Source organism: Podarcis gaigeae (genome assembly GCF_964106915.1).
Source record: "Podarcis gaigeae genome assembly, chromosome: 8".
Classification (NCBI taxonomy): Eukaryota; Metazoa; Chordata; class Lepidosauria; order Squamata; family Lacertidae; genus Podarcis; species Podarcis gaigeae.
Window position 1 is genome coordinate 16,656,361 of NC_139684.1, and position 21,499 is coordinate 16,677,859.

Sequence of the window (21,499 nt, forward strand, 5' to 3'; positions counted from 1 at the left end):
TTGAAGGTTGCTGGACTCCAGCTCCAATCAGCCCTCAGCCAGCAGGGAGAATAATCAGGGTTGATGGGAGCTGGAGTTGGAAGCTGAATGCTGGAAGATTTAGGGCAGATAAAAGAAACAGCTTATTCACTCGGCACATAGTTAAACTATGGAACTCACTCCCACAGGGGGCAGTGACAGCCACCAACTTGGAGGGTTATAAAATAAGATTGGACAAATTTATGGTGGATAAGGCTATCAATGGCTAGTAATCACAATAGCTGTGCTCTACAGCCACAGTGGGAGGTACTAATGCTTCTGAATACCACTGTGAGAACAGGATGCTGGCCTGGATTGGCTGGCCTGATCCAGCAGCCTCTTCTCATGCTCTTGTATGATAAGATGTCTTATCATGCTCTTGTATGATAAGACCTGGCAATTTAGCAGACCCTCAGATTCAAGCATCGGAGTACCTGGTGAAGCAAAAACGTCCCCTGGCAAGGTAGACCTCCAGTGTGGTCAACAATAGCGGGAATGTATCTGCAGAGGAGAAAAAGGAGAGTGCAAACAGCCAGATGAGAGAAAGAAGAGACACCTGCATAATCAGAGAGATCATTTAACCAACCTCCCTTCTAAAGGATTCATGGGAAACAGCATCCTAACAAAAAACCCATACAATGGCCTACACCTCAAAAATAAGGTGAGGCAGCCTCTTCTCCTCTCACAGTTACCAGAAAGGGGGAGGGTCTGAAGAGCGTGATGAGAACTGGATGCACAGGACTGCATTGCACCACAGTAAAGCAAGTCACAATTCAGCACCACAAAGAGCCAAATTCCACCACTTGTCTATAAATAATGTGAATTGTGCCATGTGCATGCCCTCTCTTCTTCTGCATAATTTGAAATGTTGCTAGCCATGGAGAGGGCACAAGCAGAAATGCAGGACTACGAGTCCACACGGCTTCAACCCCTGGAAAATGCGAAGGCAGAGTTCACAGGAAGCAGTCTCTTATGTTCCCACAGGATCATTAGTAGAACAACCTCCTGCAGACAGAAAGGGTTGTTCAAGCTATTCAGGCATTCCAATACCCATGTGGTTACCAGGCTAGCTTCAAGGCTCTTGTCTTAATTTACAAGGCCCTTAACAACTTGAGTCCAGGATACTTTAAGGACTGCCTGATTCCTTATATCCCTGCCCAATCACTGAGGGCTTAAGGAGTCACTTTTTGTGCCCACCCCCCAAAGGCTCGGACACACAGCTCACAACCATCAGGAGCCATCAGTTCAGAACAAAGGGCTGAAATCTGCAGAACTCCCTCCCAGCTGATATCAGAACTCCCTATTGAACTTCAGACATTTGGCTTAATTCAGCAGCTATTTTAAGTAAGCTTTCTGATTTTACGATAAACTTCAATTGATTTTCTCTCTACCGTAACCTTATAACATACTGCTTAGATACGATGATGTTAAGCAGGATATACAGTGGTGCCTCGCAAGACAAAAAGAATCCGTTCCACGAGTCTCTTCGTCTTGCGGTTTTTTCGTCTTGCGAAGCAAGCCCATTAGCAGCTTAGCGGATTAGCGCTACTGTATTAGCGGCTTAGCGGATCAGCGGATCAGCTGTTAAGCGGCTTAGCGGATCAGCTGATAAGAGGCTTAGCGGCTTGGTAAAAGGGGGGGGGGAGGAAAAAACCCCCGCAGGAACTCGCAAGACATTTTCATCTTGTGAAGCAAGCCCATAGGAAATTTGTTTTGCGAAGCACCTCCAAAACGGAAACCCTTTCGTCTAGCGGGTTTTCCGTCTTGCGAGGCATTCGTCTTGCGGGGCACCACTGTACATTGTTGGAATAAAACAAACATAGGAGAGATGATGAGGCGGAACTCACTCTCCAGTTGGCTCCAACTCGCTGATCTCAAACCAGACAAGGAGGTCGTATTTGGTCACACTCTGTCCCAAGTTGGGCTTACTCACTGTGTTGAGCTTGGTAGCTGGGACTGAAAGAGAAAAAGGCCAGCTTACAAAAACTGCACAAGGCAATAGGAAGGAGAATTCCTTGGGATTATTACCAATGGGTCACACAATGACTCAGTTCACATGTCACAGTAAACTATGGTTTACTTTGATCACACCTAAGAGGGTCACACTGGAAGGAAATAAACCACCACACCAACTTAGTGTCACCAAAACTCAAACTGGGGAATGTGGCTTGCTTTGCTCCAAATAAACCACAATCAATAAGCCTTAGCTACAGAATGTGATTTGTTCAGACCTAAACAAATCATACCCATTCATAACATCAAACTGGTGGGTGTGGTTTGTTTCCTTCCAGTGTGAGCTAGGAGGAGTGAAGTGGGCACTATTTCACTTGTGTACAGTAAAGCTATGGTTTATGGCTTACCAATACATGCAAATACAGCTAGTCAAGGCTGTCAAGCCTTCAGCTGATGCTCCAGGCTCCACAAAAGGATTGTGCCCCAATCTGAGGTGGGTCGCACCATGGTATTATTATACCACCAGTACTTTCCTCCTTGCCGTTGGAGTGAATGGACATGGGCATTAATTTCAATGCATCTACTCTGAGTAAAGCTTAGTAGGATGCAGTCCTTAATCGCCATAGTTACAATAAATCTACAATGAAAAGGAAGAGAAACTAAGGATTCTAATGAGGTCCTGTAGGATTCACAAGACTGTACCACAAGACTACCACCACAGAAATCCTGGAAAGGCATATATAACTGCCCAGTGCTGGCCTTTCCCTGGACACACCACCGATGGATGCAGAAAGGCCAGGGAAAAGGTAAGGAGGGGCTGTTCCTACATCTATCACAGACGGCATCCGGCTACTAACCATCTCGCTTGGGGAAGCGCTCGGTCTGACAGCTGGGGACAGGCAGAAAGAGGAAAGGTGGCAGCTGGTCGGCCCCATCCTGGAAAGCTGCCGCGGCAGAGGAGGCAAGCACGTTGGCGTGCTCGGAGAACGTGTTCAGCACATGCACGTTTACATAGCCAGACATGAGATACCTGATCAACTCAATTTTTCTCTCATGGTCTGGAAAAGGCAGTGGGAGGAGGAGGACGTGGCAAGTAAGGGATGAAGGGCCAGCAGGCAATAGGGAGGCAAGGAGGGGAAAGGGACAGACCAAGGAGATTGGGAGCAGGAGAAGAAGAGGGGAGAAATGAACACAAGAAGTCAACATGCACAACCAAAACGAAAAACAAAGAAAGATATGGGATTGTTGCAGCAAGCTTGGGTCAGGGAGTTATTAGTGAGAATGGAGCTATGTGAATGAGGAGGAAGCTAGTCTTTAGATAAATCAACATCTACTAAATATTTTGAGAAATTGTTTCTACAATCCGCATTTGAACACCACTTAAGATATTTTGCACAGTGGTTCCCAAGATCTAGAATGTTTTCATATACGTTTAGATACAACCGGATGCCTTTTTGAATCAAGATGGGAAAACTAAACCTTTCAAAACTGCACTGATTTTTTTGGTTTCTCATAGTTCCTAAGCATCACCGGATAGAAGGCTGCTATAAATAAATAAAGCAGGCTGGATGACGTGTCTGGAATGGAAGAGTTGCTTACTCAACCAGCCCCTCAACCCTTAAAAATACCTCCCTGGTTTGCAATATGAACTGAAGGGGAGTCTCCAGGATTACAAACAGATGCTCATCAAAAGCGAGCAAAGTCTGCATCCAGGTAATTACATAGGGATGTTGTAGCAAATTTGGGTTTTCTTGTTCCCCAACCCCTTTGAGTCGAAATTGACCAACACAAGTGGATGTCGGCAGGTAGGATAATAAATGATTTTGTGGGATTCCCTCAGGAAAATGGTTCCATATTCTAACTGATTCTTTTCTTATATTGCGGGCTGAAGAGAGGTAGGCAGTCTTGCATTTTACATACACTAACAGAGACGAGTCGGTGAAAAGTTGTTCTTACCTGGTTTTGAGAGAGGCATGGGGGGAGGGAAGTATCGGCGGGATGGCTGTCGGGGGCTGTGGAGAAAGAAAGCAGGTTAATCCTCCGGAGGTCCTTCCCTTCCCAGCCCTCATTGTAATATGGTGCTAGATTCAGGTAGGTAGCCTTGTTGGTCTGACGCAGTCAAAATAAATACCGTATTTTTCGTCCCATAGGACGCACCTAGTTTTTTTTTGGGGAGGGGGAAATAAAGGAAAAAATTTTCCCCTTTATTTCCCCCCCAAAACCAGGTCGGGGAAACCGAACCAGGTCGAGGAATAGCGGGATGGCGGTGCTGCGCCTCCCTGCTGTCCCCCGAGCTTGTGGGGCTGGCCAATGTCTGCCCGGCGCGAGGGGCGCTCTGCTTCAGGGCGGCCTTCGCGCCGGGCGGCAGGCTGCTATCCGCAGCGTGGGGAGCCCTGGCGCTCTGGGAAGCAAGCTGCTATCCGCAGCCTAGACAGCCCTGCGGGAACTCCTGCAGGGCTGCCTAGGCTGCGGATGTGTTCCCGAAGCGCCGGGCACTCTGCTTTCAGCACGCCCGGCACTCCGGGAAGCAGGCTGCTATCCTCAGCCTAGACAGCCCTGCAGGAACTCCCGCAGGACTGCCTAGGCTGCGGATGTGTTCCCAAACCCTGGAGAGCGAGAGGGGTCGGTGCGCACCGACCCCTCTTGCTCTCCAAGCTTCAGCGAAAGCCGGCATTCACCCCACAGGACGCACCCAGATTTCCCCTTCATTTTTGGAGGGGGAAAAGTGCGTCCTATAGGGTGAAAAATACGGTAAATAAAAATAATAAAATTGTCCAGTAGCACCTTAGAGACCAACTAAGTTTGTTCTGGGTACACTATTAGCTGTCATGTGCATGCACGCTTTTTCAGATATTCTTCAGGTAATATGGTGGTTACAGACCGGTCTCATGATAACCACGCAGCTGGCTTTAGCGCTACAGTGTGGCAATAATCTCTCTCCCCCTCTACCCGCTAAATTCTTCTCTCTGGAAGGGGGAGCAAAATCAGAATTGAAAATGCAGACACCAGAGCGCTGCACTGTGTTAATTCACAAGGCAGCACTATAGCAGTTGCACGTGAAACTTACTCCACTTCCCCTAGCCTTAAAAAGCCGTTTAAAGGCCAGGAAAAGGAAGAGAATAAGAACTGCTACTAGTAGTGGCAAAGGAAGGGAAAGCGAGGCAGGTAAGCAGAGTGAGTGGGCGGGTGGCCAAATGCTTCCCCTAAGGAATTATTTGCAAATCCAGGCTATCCTTTACAATTTCCTCCATTCTGACCTAATCAGAGGACATCCATACACAAATACCTGTTGAGATCCTGTCCCTGAAGATGGAGCGGATGTTGCTGATAATGTCCAAAGACTTCAAATACTATAGGCTTCGTCTTGATGTATTCTACAAAGGATTCTGTCACTTCCACAGAAATCTATCGAAAGAGACAATAAGCACGGCATCAGTCTGGCTTTATATGTCTTTGGCCAATCAAAAGCCCCAGCCACTGCATCTGATAAGGGATGGATGGCTTAACTCCATTTGGAATGTATACAGGGTCTGATCCAGCTACAGCTTTGTCACGCTTCCGCGCTAACTACCCCCTTACAAAAAACGTCAAAGCTGTGCTATTCTGACTCCCAAGAGATAGAACATGCCTCCCCACAACAGTGACAGACCAGGAGGTCACCCATCAGAAGCAGACCCACTTCCACTTACGTTCTGGACGTGATAAAAACCAAGAGGCGCCCCTCGGCCATTGTTTTTGAGAGGCTCAGTAGAGAATGCTTCATCATGTCGATGCAGAAAGCTAGGGCGACAAAAATGCAATCCAGTTTAGCAAAAGAATGCTTTGTCATCTATTCTGGAAGGTTGTCCTGAAGAGAACTTCATAGTTTAAAAAAAGCCTTCATAGTTCAAAAAAGTTCCCCACCCCACTTTTGCAGGAAGTTTGACAAAGGGGTCAAAATGCTCATTAAAATATGCTGTTGTCCCAACCTCAGGAAAGTTTGCCCACCCTCCTTCCATGCTAGTTAGAGAGCTTGAGGAATTGGAAGCAAAGTCAAACAAGAGGCTCTGGCTAGTAAGCCACATTCCTCTGTGTGTGGACCCCCGGAATGGGTTAGGTTCACCCTTGCACGGCAGTTCCCAAACAGCTCAGAATTTCCAAAACAATGACTAAGACTCTGACCTACAGATACTGCTGTTGCTCACTGCAGGTAAAACTTACTTGAATTGGCAGAAGATGTCTGCATATTCCGGGAGGATGCCGCTGGCTTGCAGCACTGTCACCCGGAAAGTAAAGACGCTTCCCAGTTTTAGGTGGTCGCCAACTTCCTCGGTAAATCCTTCCATGGCCATCTTGCCATCCAACAACGAGCCAGACTTCAGGTCTGAAAAGGGGGGAGGATTGACTCATGAGACAGTCAGGGTTTCCCTGCTACTCAGTGTTGTGGGGCGCTTTCCCCAAGCAGCTGCTCAGAACGGCATCTGAATGTCCCAAGATGCTTCAAGGACACAGGAGGCTGTGAACCAGAGCAGCACACGGAAACACCGTTTACCTTTCCGCCAGAGCGGTACCTATTTATCTACTTGCACTTTGATGTGCTTTCGAACTGCTAGGTTGGCAGGAGCAGAGACCGAGCAACGGGAGCTCACCCCGTCACGGGGTTTCGAACTGCTGACCTTCTGATCGGCAAGTCCTAGGCTCTGTGGTTTAACCCACAGCGCCACCCGCGTCCCTCAGGAAGCTACACACCCACCTCTAAATCAGGGTGCCCTCCAGATGCTGTTGATGTCCCAACTCCCATCAGCCCTAACCAGGTATGGCCAGTGATCAGGGATGGCAAGAGTTGTAGTGCAAAAAATCTGGAGGGCCACTCGTGCCCCTGCCCTGATCCGCCTGCCTTGCCTTCCCTCCTCTAGCCCCAGAGCCTTCATAATGGATCTGCTTCCAGAAGAACTATGGGGGACCTTTTGGCCTTTGGGGTTGTCATATAAAAAGACTGCAGGGCAGGGGGAGGTATGCTAGGTGCTAATGTTATCAGCGTCAGAGCTATTTTTAGATATGTCTTGATACTTTTACTTGAGGTTAAGGTTCACACAAATGGCAATGCTTATTTTTTAAATCAAGATTTAACAGTTCATTTAAGTTTTGTAATGGTAAAAAAAAAGTATGTGTTGTTATTGTACTGCAGTATTTAGGCCAGGGATGGTGAACCTGTGGCCCTCCTGGATGTTATGTGATACCAGCCTCCAGAAGCCAGCATGGTCAATGGTCAGGGATGATGGAGGTTGGACTCCAGCAACATCTGAAGGGCTGCAGGTTCCTCATCTCTGGATTAAAGGCTCCTGGGAGCACCATCTAGAAAGGAGGCTCCTTGCTGTGTCTCTTCATGAGTGGCTGCATTGGCTTTTATTAACACTGATTAAAACTAGGCCCTCCAGATGTTCTTGGACTCCAACTCCCATAACCATAGCCACTATGTTCAAGGATGATAGGGGTTGGACTCCAGCAACATCTCGAGGACCACAGGCTCCCCATCCCTGATTTGAAGGGAGGGGAACCCCAGTCTGCATGGGTCTGTTGTTGTTTTGATCCTGCACTTAACCCTAAATTCAACGTAAAGCCTCCGTTTACCCTGTCCCACCTTTCCTAGGAGCTGCATCACTTACCCATGTCATTCATTCTGTTGATTTCCTCAGGAGGTGTGATGACCTCTGAACTTTGGCCCTGGCCTTCTACAATTCGCAGTTCCTCCAAGGACAACCCAGAACGGGTCATCGCAACCGACGTAAAGTTGCTCTGAGCAAACCAAAAGGGAGAGAGGAGTGATAAGTTAGCTTTCTGTCCGCTTTCTACACCAGAAGGGACAGGAACACACAGATACAAGAGCTCGTTTAAGTTGCGGGTTACCTTGTTAAAATACTCGTTATCAAATGAGATTTTAGCGGTGCCCGACTGCCGAACACCAGATCCATAGTCAGGGGCTTCTTCGTCAGCTAAAAGAACAAAACATAGGGAGGAATTCAACATCATGTGATTATGATTGCTCCATCAATGTGAGCATTTTGGCCTTCCAGGCAGAACATCTCCCCTGTCCCCCGCCCAAGTGCTGTTTTAGAGGTTCTGCTAACCCCCCAGAGTTAATGGGAGGGTGCATGGGGAAACGAGAGGGAGGAAACCCCATGGCAATAGTGGGACTGGTTGAGCTGGCTCCTGCTAGCACAACCTATTTACTTAAATCCGGTCCTGGGAATGGATACAGCAATCAGATGAGCAATTAGATTTTCAAAAAAACTGTAGTAGGCCTTTAAAAATGTAGAATTCAGCTATTGGTTTACAATACTCAGCTATTCAGTTGATCTTGTTCATTTTATTTATTATTGCACTTATAGCACACCTTTCCTCTAAGGAGCTTGGTTCTTCCCACACTCCTTTTCGTCCTCACAATAACTCTGTGAGGTAGGTTAGGCTGAGAGAAATTGACTGGCTCAGTGAGTTTCATGGCTGAGCAAGGGATCTGAACCCAGGTCTCCCAGGCCTCAATCCGACACTCTAACCACTAGACTGCACTGTATAAATAATTTCACAACCCTGGACAATATCTTATGTTATTCCTATGTTATTCCTTACTGAAGGACAGAGATTTGAACTGAGCTACCAAAGAAAATCAACCACCGTTTTCTTAAGTTTGGTGCAAAGGGGGGAAGGCAGCTACTGTGTTCAGCATTAGATGAATTGTTGTAAACCAGGAGACCACAAGTAGGGTGAACTGGAGAGGCTCTGTCACTGGCATGAGATGGCAAAACGCAGGGACAGGGAACCTCAGGCCTCTTTATCTAGCCTTTGGGGCTCTAACCAGGCCACACACAACACACACCCTGCTTTGCACCCTTATTGGTCCACTTATGCCTGGCTAGAATCTGTCCTTGAACCCTGATCTTACCTCTTGGTTGCCTGGAGGACAGGCAGAGAGGGGATGTGTAGAAACAAGATGATTGTATAAAGGTAAATGAGCATCCACTGCCCCACCTGTTTCTGATTCTGGGAGGCCCCCAGAATCATAGAGTTGGAAGATTGGCAAGAAGGGAATGTGGCCCTTGTGCTGAAAGAAGCTCCCATGAGGAATCATGGAAGGGCAGAGCGTAAGCACAGCACCTTACCAGCTATAGCTTGGACTGCCACACGCAGGAATCCACGCACTTCCCCTTTCTCACTGACCACGGCCACTCTGTGGATGAGTGGGACTGGGTAGAGAAGATTGCTCAAGTAGACAAAGGCCCTGGGGGGGGGGTGTTAAAGGAGGGATATTATACAGAAGCACAAACATTAGAACACCCCTTACAAATGAAGCTTGCACTTGTCAGCCTGAACAGGCACCGTATTAGGTTTTCGAATCTGCAAACCAGTTTCAACACATTTGCATCAATGCATAAAAACTCAACCGGCCACTCAATGGTAGTGAGTTAGGCATGAAGATGTTGGTTTATCAAAGAAGATGTTTGAAATGGAAGAGAGCTATAAACGTGGGGTGTTTTTTTAGCCTATTACTAACATTACTAAGGATGAAAGCTTTATGAAAACATTTCAAGTACACCATGAAAGCAAATTACAGGGTTTTTTTGGGTTGTATTTTTTTAAAGTGTTCACCTTTATTCACAATGCATTCTAAACAGGCAGAAGCACTTTTAACAGGGGAAATATGATGGGGCTTAATATTGATCTCATCCTTCCATGTGTATTTCAGTGATGTTGCCCAACATCCAAGAATGGCTGTGTTCAGACTCACTACACTCCCTCCTACCCTTCCTGCTTACGTTAACTTCAAATAGCTCCTCCTCAGAAGGGCTGTAGCTCAGTGGAACAGCATCTGCCTTGTATGCAGAAAGATCTCCAGGGAGGACAATACTAAGCTAAATGGGGACAAGTCTGGTTCAGTATAAAGCAGCTACCTATGTTCCTATCTACTTGGACTGTAGCAAACTCTGAGGGGGAAGCTTTATATGCCATAACTGGCTAAACATACTCAAGTGTGAACAGGAATAAAGGCCAGGAAAACATATACTGTAGGCTAGTGGCTTGCAAGGTATTAGTCTATTCTGCCATCCCCATGCCCTTTGCCCCACCAGGCAGACATTTCCTGAAATGAAAAGAATGTGAGCGATGTAAAATGCATGATTTTATATAAACATATACATAAATTCTACAACAAAAATGACAACAAAATGGCAGTACAAAATAAAAATAAAATAATAGATTAATAAAGAGCTAGGAGCAAAATGAAAACATGGAGAACAGAAATAGCCGCAACTCAGCACTGGAATAAATCAGTTAAGGATCTGCTTCATTTTTTTCAGTCTGCTCCGAAGAGATGGAGACTCCTGAATATGCCAAAAGGGAATGTTGTGTCATTTGTGAGCTTGTAAAAAATGCAACATTTCTATTAAATCAAGTCTGGCTTCATTTTCACTCCCAGTGGAATCAAGAGAGGTTGTACCAGGTAAGAGATTCAACAAGTTACTATGTCATTATTGAACACCAGGAGTGAATAAATATAAGCTTTTAAAACACTTGCCTTTCATGTGGTAGAACAAGCTGCAAATTAAGTCTTCCCCCATCTCTTCACCATTTACACTTGTATACCCTTGCAACTGAGGGATCATCCAGATCATATATCTTTCAATGAGAATTATATCCCCTGCCCTGCTTGAGCAATGACAATGCTTCTGAGGGTTGTAGCCTATGCTCGTCCTACTCCTAGCAAACTCACTGAAATGAATGGCCATAACTAGCTTAGGCCCATTCATTTCAATGGCTCTTACGCAAGTAGGACTTTGTTGGATACAACACTGAGGTTCTCCCACACTTGTCAACTCTAACACCAACTGCCCCATGGAATTCTCACGGATCCTTAAAATCCCTCTGCCTGGGAGGTTCTCTGCATCGGTGGTGGGGGTCAAGGATGCAGAAGCCCTCCCTGCAAAGAAAGGTGGATATATGCAACAATGAAGCTTCATTTTCCAAAGCACATTTAAACCTCTCTCATGGCAGCACACAGTTCATCTAAGGCCTTTTAAAAGGTTGTTAATTAAAAGGTAAGTGGGACCTGCAACAAAATATTGCAGTGAGGGATGATCCTGTTAGGGGCTCCAGACAATTAGCGCCTCCTCCCATTTTCCCAATCTTCACTGGGCTGTTGGTTGGGGAGCAGGGGTTGCAGAGGAGAAGCTCATCCTCTTCTATTCTCCCCGCCCATAAAATATTTTTGTACTTCTGAAAAACGTGGAGCTCTCCTGAGCACACTGACACCTTCTCGTTTTGAAGGGGCTGCATTTTGGCTCCGGTTCCATCCTCACTCAGCAGCTGAATTTTCTATTAGGAGAACTGATGGTGCTTAGAGCCATGGGGCTATGCACTCAGAGGAGGAGATCTACTTTTTGTGCCTCCACCCTATTCAAGTGTTTCCCAGCAGCTATATGCATTTTCATACACAGTTCTTGGCTAGAGAACTGCACCGCAAGATTCAGAGAAGTCCAAATTACAAAGGATGGAAATTTCAGTTCAAGTATTGTTTTGGAAAGCAAAAATTAAGTTCGCCTTTAAATGTGAACTGAAATTCTCCCCAAATACCTGTGCTTGCCCACTAGATGTTGTTGTATTCCAACTCCCAGCAACATCAGCAAGCCCAGCCAAAGGCCAAGGATTATGAGTTGTAATCCAACAACACCTGGGTCACAGGATCGTCATCGCTTCTTTAAGGTAACAGCCATGACTATGATCTTTGCAGCAGGACATTTCATGAAATTACTTCTGCACTGAGTGGAAGAACCTCCTTCCATCTGCCAACTTCCTTCAAGACAATTTTAAATCTAATTTTATTTAAGGCAACACAGCAGCAGACTGAAAAAGGGGTGCGGGGAGCTATATTAGCAGAAAGGTTGGTGAGGTAGAGTGGCATATTCACACACACACAAAAACCAAATAATAAAATTTAATATGAAGATTTGTATCAAAGCATAAAGACAACAGAACTCAAAAGAATGATAATGGTGGGTTGCTGTTGTTTTCTTTAGATAAACACAACATCATTTCAAGGATTCTGAGAAAATGCTCCACACCCGCCACCCTTTTCCACCTCCCCTTCCATCTTTTAAACCCAATGAGAACATCAGGCCTCCACGACAACCCAGTATGCCAAAAGATATGGCCACAGGGACCAGCTCTTTCATTTTGAGCCACAAGATGGCAGCCAAGGCACACACATGCACACATGCGAAAATGACTGATTTCAGCTGTAAGGAGCCATGGGTAATGGTGTGTGATCTGAAGGCTCCTTATTCCCTGAGGCCAAAACAGAACTAGAAAATAAGGCATCAGGGAATGGGACAGATAGGAGTGAGAACTGTATTCATTCAAATCCTTTTTCTTCCCCACCTACCACAGGGCAACTTTGACAGGTGGGTGGGGCCTCCCAGCTGTTAATTATCTGATGTCATTACACCAGGCGACCATTTCAAAGAAGCCCCTATGAAGATACACTGCCAATTAGTTGATCAGCAGTTGTAGCGAGCTCCAGGGTGGTTCTTTGGAGCCGAGTCTTTTTCTGCCGAATGCTGGGCATTGTTTAGGAAGAGTGGTCTCATGGGCCATATTTGGACCTATGCCAAATCCAATTTGGCTCACAGGCCAGAGGTTCCTCACCCCAGGGTAGGCCCTCACCATTCCAAAAGAGGGTTCTTGATACTGTGGTCTCTATGAAATAACAGCAGAATGTCTCAGCTAGACACAGGGAACCCAACCTGAAATCCTAAATCCATGCAGCTTCACTGGATTCAGTGGGACTTACTGTTGAGTAGAGATGGGGGGAAATGCATTGCCAGGGTCCATTCCCCCAGCTTGATTATGTAGCTCAATAAGGGTGGTCTTGGGCATCACTATCACTGACCAATCAACCTCACAGTGGTAAAAGATATAGGAACTCAGTTCAGATATGACACCAAGGAATGGTTAAAGGAAGCTTAGCTATGCGTCAGTGTGATGCCTGAATTGACAAACCATGGTTCATTATCAGATGACAATACCAGAAACTATGGCTTGAAGTGAGTTTGCAAACCACTGTTATGCATTTCCTCTGATGCAACTTCTGAACTAACAAACTGTCATTGCAATATTGTGCTGCTATGCCTAGCTGTAGGGCTTCTGAGCTGAGGAGAAATTGAAAGCCATTCCAAACCATGGTTCACCTGCATATTTCAAACCTCAAACTATGGTTAGCACAAATGTTTTGGTGGGGTGTCTGGGTGGCATTAGTGAAAATATTTTTCTGCACCAAAGAGACATAATTTATCTTCTGCAAGTAGAGAGAAGGAACTACAAAGATCACTTTAGCTTTAACCGCTGAATACAAAAGCCCCTCTTTTGTCCTCTAATTTCTGAAGACTTCACCAAGTATTGCCCATACCTTGACACTCACTAGCCTTATTTGCATGTCACAGTAAGCCATAGAGCATGGCATGCCACTCAACCACCTCCCTTTTTTCTCTGCTCTCCTTGGAGCTGGAAGTAGCCAATCAGGTGCACTGGGCTTAAGGTGACATATGAAACAACCAATAAAACCTTGGGCTAACCATCATTGCTTGTTTGGAAATAAACTAACCATGAGCATTGGCTCACACTTCACAGCAAGTCAAGGCTTAGGTTTTGTTGCTCCTGGCCCCACAGAGGGCAGAGCAAAATGGGAGCAATTCAGCATCATACATTTAGTATGTTGCTCATTCATTACAAGTCCTGGTTTTATCACTTACTGAGACATGTGGCCACAGTAGCCATGGACTAGAAACTTGGTACATAGGACTAATGTTGGATACAACCCATTGAAGCTGAGAATCCCAAAGCAGAATTCATAATAAATAACATGCCAAAACTAAATTATACAACTAGCGGAGGCCTGGATGCACGGAGCTCAGAACACACCCATCACCCATGGCTTGGCTTGAATAGCTCTGCCACCAGCAGTCCAGGGCAAGAGCTAGCCCCGCTTGGCCATTCTTACAGTTAACCTCACCAACCTTCCCACTAAAATGAACCAGGGGGAGCGGTCGTAAAACGGGTCATGCCCATCATTGAAGAGGTCCGATCCCTCCTCAGTCCCTGCGTCAGAGCCCGTATCGTCCACAAAGGCCTCGTCGTCAAAGTCCTCCATCTCGTCCTGCTGCTCGTCGGCCAGCTCGGTGATGTCGGAGTCGGCCGTGGAGAAAGTGGGGGAGGGCGTGCGGTCAGCCAGGCGCTCGTTCACGCAGCCGTGGAAAATGGGGGAGCTAGATATATTGGTGGACGGAACACTTTTGATTAACGCAGGCAAGTGGGGTGGGGGAGAGAAAGACAAGGACAACTTCATTCAACAAAGAAGTTTGATGTGGAGTCCAGCTCACAGCCCACTAGAATAAACTGACAAGCAAAAGCTTTTGGCTGCCTGGAGGAATGGGGGCAGGACAGGTAAGAGGAATGTGGGGGAAAGGGGCAGTGGAGAAAACCAAGCAGCGCAGGGTGGGAAGAAAGACTTCAGAGGAAAGCAAAGGAAACATACTACACAATATATCAGACGCTCGTATGCCAAAACACCCTATTATTTTGAGATCATTGGAATAAGCTTGTGGTAAGATGTCACTCGCCTGCCAACCTAGCAGTTCGAAAGCACCTCCGGGTGCAAGTAGATAAATAGGGACCGCTTACCAGCAGGAAGGTAAACGGCGTTTCCGTGTGCGGCTCTGGCTCGCCAGATGCAGCTTTGTCACGCTGGCCACGTGACCCGGAAGTGTCTCCGGACAGCGCTGGCCCCTGGCCTCTTGAGTGAGATGGGCGCACAACCCCAGAGTCTGTCAAGACTGGCCCGTATGGGCAGGGGTACCTTTACCTTTAAGATGTCACTATTTCCAGTGCTGCAACTTTCTATCTTAAAGCAGAATATTTTATACATCACACAGAATTCTGGACTGTGAAAGGGAGCTGGGGTCATTTTCAGATGCTCTCTCTGCATGTAGTGTGTGCCTTTATATATATTGTATGTTATGAGAGTCTTTTAATCTATTGTTCCTTGAACTATGGGGACTTTACTGAAGAAAGTCTAGGGTTTTGAAGAGCAAAAAAGAGGACACATTTACCGACTTCTACTTTTAACTATGGATCGCTATGACGACTCTCATTTTACATACCCATAAAAAAGAAGACGTGTCCTGGAAAACGAGGACATATGGCAACCCTTAAAAGTCAGAATGAATGATTTCTTTTTTCTTCAAGAGTTAGATATTTACAAGATATACAAAGGCAAGAGACATTTCCTTATGATAAACATTGAGATAGGAGTTGAGAGATGATTGCTGGAGAATGGTGTGAGGCAGTGGAGCCTGGCTTGCTGAGAGCGCTCCAGCCAAAAACTAGGATTCATTGAATTGCTACTTAGGAAAACAACCGTATTAATTCTTTTCTCAAGACAACGAACCCAAATTTATTACAGTTCTCCTCTGCCCTGCATCTTGTGCAGGGAATGAAATATAACATGTGAAGTTATCACACACAGAGAGGATCAACTTGCAAACAGACCTGCAAAATCCTTAGCCCACTTTCAAGTTCTGGGCTGCGTCTGCAGGTCAACTCCATATATAAGACCAATAGAACAACTCTGCAAAAAGCATCACTGTCTCCTCTTCATTATCTGAACCTCTTTCAACATGACATTTTCTGTTATACAGGATGATAACGCAAGCCAAGTCTGGAGATCCGTAAGACAATGCTTTCAACATTCTACCTACAAACCTCCATTCACCATCCAAGCTGAAGTCAACCAGCCAATAGAAATTTGTAACCACCTACCTCCCAACAAGTTTGAACCAATGGAATCGATCATAGAAAGGGTCGCTCCCAGTCATGGTGCTCTCACTATCCTCCTGTGTGTTGGAGGCCATTTCTCCTGCTCGGTCGTACATCTCTCGCATCAGCTCCAGTCTCTGCCTGGAGAGCAGAGGGGACAAGAAGATAAATGCAGAACCAGAAAGTCCATATTGAATTTAAAAGGTATGAAACTGCCTCATGTGGAATCATGCCATTGGTCCACACACTACAGTAAGTGCTTGGAGTGAACCAGTTCAGTTTAACCAAGTTTATTGAATTAGTTCCAAAAGTTCTGGCATCCACCTGAAAGTAGTTCCCAAAATTGCCAGGTGAACTGAAAGTGAATTATGTTGGTTTTGGAAGCTGAACTTTGACCAATTTCTAGTTCATCTTCAAGCTCATTCTCTTGTGTGTCCTCTTTATTCTTTAGACTCCATGAGCCTTTAAGTTTAAAGATCATAATTGTTGGGGGAAATAAATTAAACAATGCACATTCCACGAATGTTAGCTGGAATATAGTTCCTTTTGGACATGTTAAACTAGCTCTTTTTTTAAAACTAACCTTCCAAGCCCTGATTACAGTACTGTCTATTCCAAATGGCAAAGGCACTCTAGGTTCTCAGAGGTGAGAACAAAATGGCTCTTCCCCCCCCTTTTTTTTTTTACTCCTGCTGTTCTTTTATAATCCTGTTATACTTTTAATTTAGGTCATCCTGAGAGTGTTGTATGCTACTGCCTGGTGGATCACCAGAATGGAAAAGGCAGAGCTGAATTATTTGTAAATTAAATAAAATGCTTCCCAGAAGGGTGACTTTGATGGCAGCCCTAACGTACTTGAGTTTTTCCAGGGACCAATAATGAGTTGCACCGTTCTTCAGATCCTGGACTTCCACAGCCACCACTGTCCGAGGGAAAGGGCGGTTGTCCCGGGTCTTCTCCGACTCAGGCGGCAGCAATTCAGGTGGCAATGGGGAGTAGAGCGTGTCGGTCAGAAGGACAAACTGGAACTGCACCTGGAATGGAGGTAATGCACAGGAAAAGAGGAAGCTGCCTTATGATAAGACAGTGCTGCTTACACTGACTGGCAGCAGCTCTCCAGAACATCAAGAAAGAGTCCTTTCCCGGTTTCCACCTGGAGAAAGTGGGGATTGAACATGGGACTCCCTGCATGCAAAACAGATGACCTCCCAATGAGCTACACTCCTTCCCTTAAGGTATAGGTAGCTGCCCTATATTGAGCCAGACCCATTGATCCATCTAGCTCAGTACTGTTGACACTGGCTGCAGCTTTCCAGGGTTTGAGACTGGGGTCTTTCCTAGACAAACCAGGAGATGCTGAGGATTTAACCTCAGAGCTTCTGTATGAAAATCAGGTGTTCAGACTGAACTTCAGATAAGACTGGATCTAGAAGTGCTTTCTTATATAGCCTATAGCAGGGATCTGGTTTCCTTAAGCAGAAAGACAGTTCCCACAGCTGAGACAAAGCAGGAACAGCTTCCCTTCATCTCCCCATGGAGAATAAAAATATGCTGAAGGGAGCAAGGGCCATTAGGGGTCTCTTCCTGTGCTCCCCGCCTTACCACCAACTTGAGGACAGGAAAAGGCAGGGAGCATTCAGGTTCACAGAAGGTCTACTTCACAACTGACCCCTCCAAACTCTAGCCATGGTCACACTGACACCATACATTTAAAGCACATGGCTTTCCCCAAAGAGTCCTGGGAACTGTTTACAAAACTCCCAACACCCTTAACAAACCACAATTCCCAGGATTGTTTAGGGGAAAGCCATGTGCTTTAAATGTATGCCGTCCATGTGACCACAGGCTAAATCTGAACCATGCTGAAGCACCACAGCAGAACTGGGAATTGCAAGATCATTTGAGATTCTCAAATATATCCTCCGACAAACTTTCAAAGTTAACCAACTCCCCTCCAATTCAGAAACCACCCACATTTGTTCTGCAAGATGACTTGACACAGGTGTGCACAGCATGCAGTCATATTCAGTCGTGAATTCTCCCCTACCTTCTTTTTCAGCTCAACGCTGATTGCATTGCCTTCTTTCAAATAGACTGCATTCCCCCACAGCTGATCTCTTAGGGAAGTAAACTGATGGAACTTCCACTTCCGGAAAGCCCATTGGGCTAATTCGTACTCGTGCTGAGTCCAGGGTACTGCAGGAAGGAGAGAAGGTCATTGGGTTCATTTGAACTGAAGACAGGGGCCGATTTCCCATGAGCCCCACCCCTCCCAGATAATCTGAGGTCTTGACTGGGGACCCTTTGTCAGTTTGAGGGCCATATTCTCTCATAAGCAATAAGACATCATGTCAGGGAAAAGCATTTAATTCATGAGCCCCAGATAAAGAAATACAGAGGGCTACACTTGGCCCCTGAATCTGAGGTTCCCCACCCTGATCTAACTATGTCCAGAATCTATAGAGGTCCTAAAAAGAATCAGAGGGAGAGAAACTGTTAAGAATTTCACAGAGTGCAAACTATCCCCCTCAAAAGAGTATACCAGCTAAGAAACTGTGATATGGTTCTCTGAAGCCCTTATCTGCAATATGAAGGTAAAAACCATGGCCTAACCTTACAGTCATTGTGAGGGTTATGCAACATATTGTGCAGAACACTGGAACACCCTGACTGTTTTATGTATTTGTAGTCTACCCTAAAGGGTGCTGATCCTGAAGGGTAAGAGACATGTTTCCAAAACCATCCAAGGATAAATACAGAAAAGTTCCTGGAAGAGATTGTTCTGTGTTAAACTGAAACACTGGGTTGCATCAAGAGGGAAGGAAAGTCACTTTTCATTTTGTTAAGGTAACCTTCGTCAACCTGGCGCCCTTCAGATGTTTCAGACTACAACTCCCACCAGCCCCACCCTGCATGGCTGAGAGTAACAGATGATGGGAATTGTAATCTTTGATGGTAAATTTGTTTATTTCAGGGGTGGTGAATGTGTGGCCCTCCAAATGTAGTTGGAGTCCTAACTCCCATAAGCTCAAGCCAGCATGACCAACAGTAATGGATGATGGGAACTGTAATCTTTGATATTCATTTTGTTGACTGTCAGGTTGGTGAAAACAGATTTAAGAGCTGTGATCATTTCCACAGACACCTTGAACATTTGTGGAGCAGTCTCTCACTCTCTCTGCAACCCAAACTGTCTGAATTCCACCCAGAACTCACCCTCCTCCTCTTCTTCCTCCTCCTCCTCTGTGGTCTCAGCAGCCAATGACCTGGTCTCCACCTGCTTCTGCAAGGCCTGGAGCTTACTCTCATAATCCTGAAGGGGAAAGAGAAGAGAGCGTGTAGGAGAAGAAGAGACAGACAAAAGTAGAGAGGAGGTGGAAGAACACACACATAACTCCAGAGATAAGAAGGTGACAAAAGATGCAGGCAGAGAAGAGTTCTGGGATAAATGTCTCATCTATCCATTTGCTGGGGGGAAACCAAACAATTTCCACGGGAGTTCAACAGCTGGGAAATTTGGTGGAGCAGGACAAAATAATATTTGAGTTTGATCTGTGTGATCTGCTGGAGAAGCCCACACCTAAACAACAGAAAGTCAAGTTCTGCTCGGTAAGTGGGTCAAAGAATCACTGAGTTGAAAGGCCTTTCAAGGGGGGCAGCTGGGAGTGGTGAAAACAGGGCTGGACTGCAGGAAAAAAACCACATTATATTTATCTGGAGTCTGCCTCCTCTTTCTCCCTGATGCTTGGCTGAGCATTGGGCCACGTAAAATTAGGCAGTGGGTCAGAAGCAGCTCAGGGGGTACAGATTTCAATCTTCTGAACAAGAAACAGAAAAAAATGCACATTGATTGGCAACTATGCATACTGACTGCAGAATGTGCACATTAATTTGATATATGTATGTTCCCTAATGCCTGTTGGGCACTGTGCATAATGTCTGAAGAAAGTGCAAAATTCAGCCGAGATATGCACATTTTCCAAGGCTGTTGGAGATGATATACATTGACTGGGAAATGTGTACAACTTTCTCTTCAAACGGAAGGATTCTGTGCACATTCTCCACAAGGCTTGGTGAATGTGCACAACAGCTGGTTGTTTTGCACATTAACTGCAACTTACATTTCCCTTAGCATGCAGATTTCATAAAAGGATTAAAAATCCTCTTGTCTCTCCGTTCAGCTAAATATGCCCAGTTCCGTTCCTCATAGTAGATTGTGTTGTATCCAACTAAGTTATACTCAGAGCTGACTTACTGAAATTAATGTACCTAAGTGAATTGTGTCCATTGACTTTAATAGGCCTGCCTAGGGATAGGACTAGCACTGGAGACAACCCTTAGTCTCCAGATCCCTCACCAACTTGGTAATGTTTTGAAATTGGTCTGCTATCATTTTCTATGTTGTATTTAGCTTTTTATTGCATTTTGTACATAACCTTCAGACATGTGTGTGGAAGGCGACTGATAAGGAAATACAAAAGAAATGGAAAGTGAATTTTGCCTTTGTACAGTAGGCTAGTTTCTAAACACACAGACACAGACACACACACACACACATCTCCATCTTCCAACCAAACAAGCAAGAGGCATGATTAGAGTTCAAGGACACATTCCAGCCAGGCAAAAACACACAAGGAGGGTGCAAAGCAGGGCTGGTAAAGGATGTGGCTCACAACGGTTGTGGCCTGGGGAAAGCCCCTAGGGTCAGACAGAGAGGACTGGGAGGCCTGTGATGTCCCATATCTGCGGTTCAAGGAACTAACTGAAATTAGTATGGATAGGCAAACTATTAAAAAACTTTTTTTTGTGGACAACTCACTTCAGGGAGATTATTTTTGCTACTTTAATATTGTGAGGAAAGCATTGAGAGAGGATGCAGGGAGAGATGGGGCTCTGGAGAACAGCATAAAATGAAGCTGGGTTTGCTTAGCTTGGATAAGAAGAAACAAGGTAAAGGTAAAGGTAAAGGTACCCCTGCCCGTACGGGCCAGTCTTGACAGACTCTGGGGTTGTGCGCCCATCTCACTTAAGAGGCCAGGGGCCAGCGCTGTCCGGAGACACTTCCGGGTCACGTGGCCAGCGTGACATCGCTGCTCTGGCGAGCCAGAGCCGCACACGGAAACGCCGTTTACCTTCCCGCTGGTAAGCGGTCCCTATTTATCTACTTGCACCCGGAGGTGCTTTCGAACTGCTAGGTTGGCAGACGCTGGGACCGAGCAGCGGGAGCGCACCCCGCCGCAGGGATTCGAACCACCGACCTTTCGATCGGCAAGTCCTAGGCGCTGAGGCTTTAACCCACAGCGCCACCTGCGTCCCAAGAAGAAACAAAGTATCATTCAAAACATGTGAAGGGTAGGTTTAAGGAGGAAACAAATGTATGAATATTATCTACCTAACCCCATTCTGTCTTTTTGGCTTCTAAGTAATCAAATCAGGGTCTTTCCCCAAGCCTGGTGGCGCTGGGACCTTCCGTACAACAAAGCAGATACTCTAAAACGGGAATCAAATGTTCAACCCCATGGAGAAGAAATGATGGGTGCAACCAACAACAAGAAAAGGCTTAAGCTAAATGTTGGGAATGTATTATTTAGTAAATATGTATTCCAAAATACATTTCCCTAAGGTGTGGTGAGCCATCTCTAAGGCTAGAACAGCAAGGTACTTGAGATATCGGGCTTGATTTTTTTGG

The 21,499-nt window shown here is 45.8% G+C and overlaps 1 protein-coding gene and 1 long non-coding RNA gene across 14 annotated transcripts in view; one reads left to right on the forward strand and one right to left on the reverse strand.

The window, feature by feature from the left end:
• Window positions 1–21,499, reverse strand: part of KIF1B (kinesin family member 1B) — a 133,135-nt gene that overhangs the window by 18,044 nt on the left and 93,592 nt on the right. For 5 of the 13 annotated variants that reach the window (XM_083750118.1, XM_083750113.1, XM_083750117.1 and 2 more), the window contains 14 exons: window positions 19,027–19,123; window positions 17,858–18,006; window positions 16,666–16,844; window positions 15,814–15,951; window positions 14,013–14,285; window positions 9,108–9,226; window positions 7,858–7,943; window positions 7,617–7,746; window positions 6,172–6,334; window positions 5,661–5,751; window positions 5,258–5,376; window positions 3,928–3,983; window positions 1,866–1,974; window positions 453–519 (listed from right to left, as the gene is read on the reverse strand). In XM_083750118.1, the coding sequence (XP_083606244.1) occupies window positions 453–519; window positions 1,866–1,974; window positions 3,928–3,983; window positions 5,258–5,376; window positions 5,661–5,751; window positions 6,172–6,334; window positions 7,617–7,746; window positions 7,858–7,943; window positions 9,108–9,226; window positions 14,013–14,285; window positions 15,814–15,951; window positions 16,666–16,844; window positions 17,858–18,006; window positions 19,027–19,123 (1,776 nt within the window). The remainder of the gene's footprint in view (window positions 1–452; window positions 520–1,865; window positions 1,975–3,927; window positions 3,984–5,257; window positions 5,377–5,660; window positions 5,752–6,171; window positions 6,335–7,616; window positions 7,747–7,857; window positions 7,944–9,107; window positions 9,227–14,012; window positions 14,286–15,813; window positions 15,952–16,665; window positions 16,845–17,857; window positions 18,007–19,026; window positions 19,124–21,499) is intronic. The other 8 variants (XM_083750112.1, XM_083750110.1, XM_083750111.1 and 5 more) reach the window with 2 other exon arrangements.
• LOC310849749 lies at window positions 513–14,005 on the forward strand. The gene is made up of 3 exons (XR_014567053.1): window positions 513–679; window positions 3,488–3,684; window positions 10,302–14,005. It is a non-coding gene; the product is annotated as an uncharacterized lncRNA (long non-coding RNA).